This window comes from Haplochromis burtoni, unplaced genomic scaffold (genome assembly GCF_018398535.1).
Source record: "Haplochromis burtoni strain Fernald_Lab_line unplaced genomic scaffold, NCSU_Asbu1 Contig_199, whole genome shotgun sequence".
Lineage (NCBI taxonomy): Eukaryota > Metazoa > Chordata > Actinopteri > Cichliformes > Cichlidae > Haplochromis > Haplochromis burtoni.
Window position 1 is genome coordinate 303,173 of NW_024582560.1, and position 1,575 is coordinate 304,747.

At 42.2% G+C, this 1,575-nt stretch overlaps 1 protein-coding gene across 1 annotated transcript; it reads left to right on the forward strand.

Moving 5' to 3' along the window:
• Nucleotides 1–510: 510 nt before the first annotated feature.
• rgs5b (regulator of G protein signaling 5b) lies at nucleotides 511–1,575 on the forward strand. Its single transcript, XM_005935698.2, has 5 exons — nucleotides 511–639; nucleotides 762–848; nucleotides 954–1,015; nucleotides 1,112–1,275; nucleotides 1,387–1,575. Exons 1-5 carry the CDS (start codon nucleotides 596–598, stop codon nucleotides 1,561–1,563), a joined length of 534 nt encoding a protein of 177 aa, XP_005935760.1. The 5' UTR covers nucleotides 511–595; the 3' UTR covers nucleotides 1,564–1,575.

Sequence of the window (1,575 nt, forward strand, 5' to 3'; positions counted from 1 at the left end):
ATACTTTTTGTCTCTAATAAACAGACAAAGCTCATGTTGTTCTGTAAAAACCTGTAAAATTAGATTATAAATAAACAAGCCTGTTTTTTCACTGATAATAAACCGATATATTGTTTTGTACCTTACTCAAGTAACGGACACGAATTCAGTCCAGATTTTGGAAAGCACCGAAGGGCAGCCTTTTACGTATGGAGGGCCTGTTGACCCAAAAATCAACACTGTCAAAATGTTCTCACTTTAGGGGATCTTCTGTCCTTGTGAGAATGTCTGGTTCTCCTTTACAACCATTGAAATGCATTAACACACTGCCCTTCACCCCACGCAGACGCATTCTCACACCCTGGATGACCACGGAGTGTTGGGCAGTAATTCAGTCACAAACGTTGCTCATTTCTGAGGAAGTAAAGCCAGGAGGAAAAATCTGAGTGGAGGAGTCTCCTCATCTACCCACATCTCATTTCATTGGCTAAGAGGCATGATGTCACAGAGTGGAAAAACCTATAAGAAGTCACACTCCCACACAGACAGCAGACAAGCTGAGAGCTCATTCACTTAGAACAAGGAAGACGGCTCTGTGAACCACATACGACTCATCATGTGCAGAGGACGCGACTCGCTGCCTATCACCTGCCTCGAAAGGTTAGATATGTGAGGATGTTATATCAGATTTTTCTTTTTTAAACAAGAGATTATGATGTTGTCATCTGTAGAAAATACAGGATGGATTAATCTCACTCTAACTTTTCCTCCTTTTTTAACAGGGCAAAAGAGCTGAAAGCTCTGTTTGGGAGTTTGCTACAGAAGTCAGACAGCATCACTGGGCACTCAAAGAAAAGCGACAAACTGAGGTAAGACATTCATTCAGCATCTCTTTTTCGGCACTTCAGTTGAGTTCATGTGAATCCTGGATACTGTGGGAACATTTCCTAACTACTTTGTCTCTGCTTCTGCAGGTTTAATGTTGAGGAGCCTCTTAAATGGAAGGAATCATTTGACAATCTGTTGACCAGCCCAAGTAAGTCCACCAGATCACTCACAGAAGTAAATGTAAATAAGTTTTGAGCTTTCTATGAGATGTTAACTCTTTCTCTTCTCTTTCTCCTTTCTCCAGATGGGCTGTGTCTTTTCAGAGCATTCCTGGTGACAGAGTTCAGTGAGGAAAACGTTGCCTTTTACTTGGCATGTGAAGACTACAAAACAACTAAGCCTTCAAAACTAGCTAGCAAGGCAAAGAAAATCTATGATGAGTTCATCGGCTCCGACGCACCCCGTGAGGTAAATATCTGATAAGCAGAACTAGACACACTCTATCAAACTGCTGGTTTCTCTTATCTTGTTGTTAAGTATTGATAATCAATTGACTGTTTTCCCTTGTCCCGTCTACAGGTAAATCTCGACCATGAAACCAAAGCAATCACCAAAGAGAACATGGAGCAGCCCAGCCAGTCCTGTTTCAATGTGGCCCAATCCAAAATCTACACCCTGATGGAGAAAGACTGCTACCCTCGCTTCCTCAAATCCTCAACATACCTGGAGCTCACCAGGAAAACCAAGACGGGCTAAAAGACTGGAAGA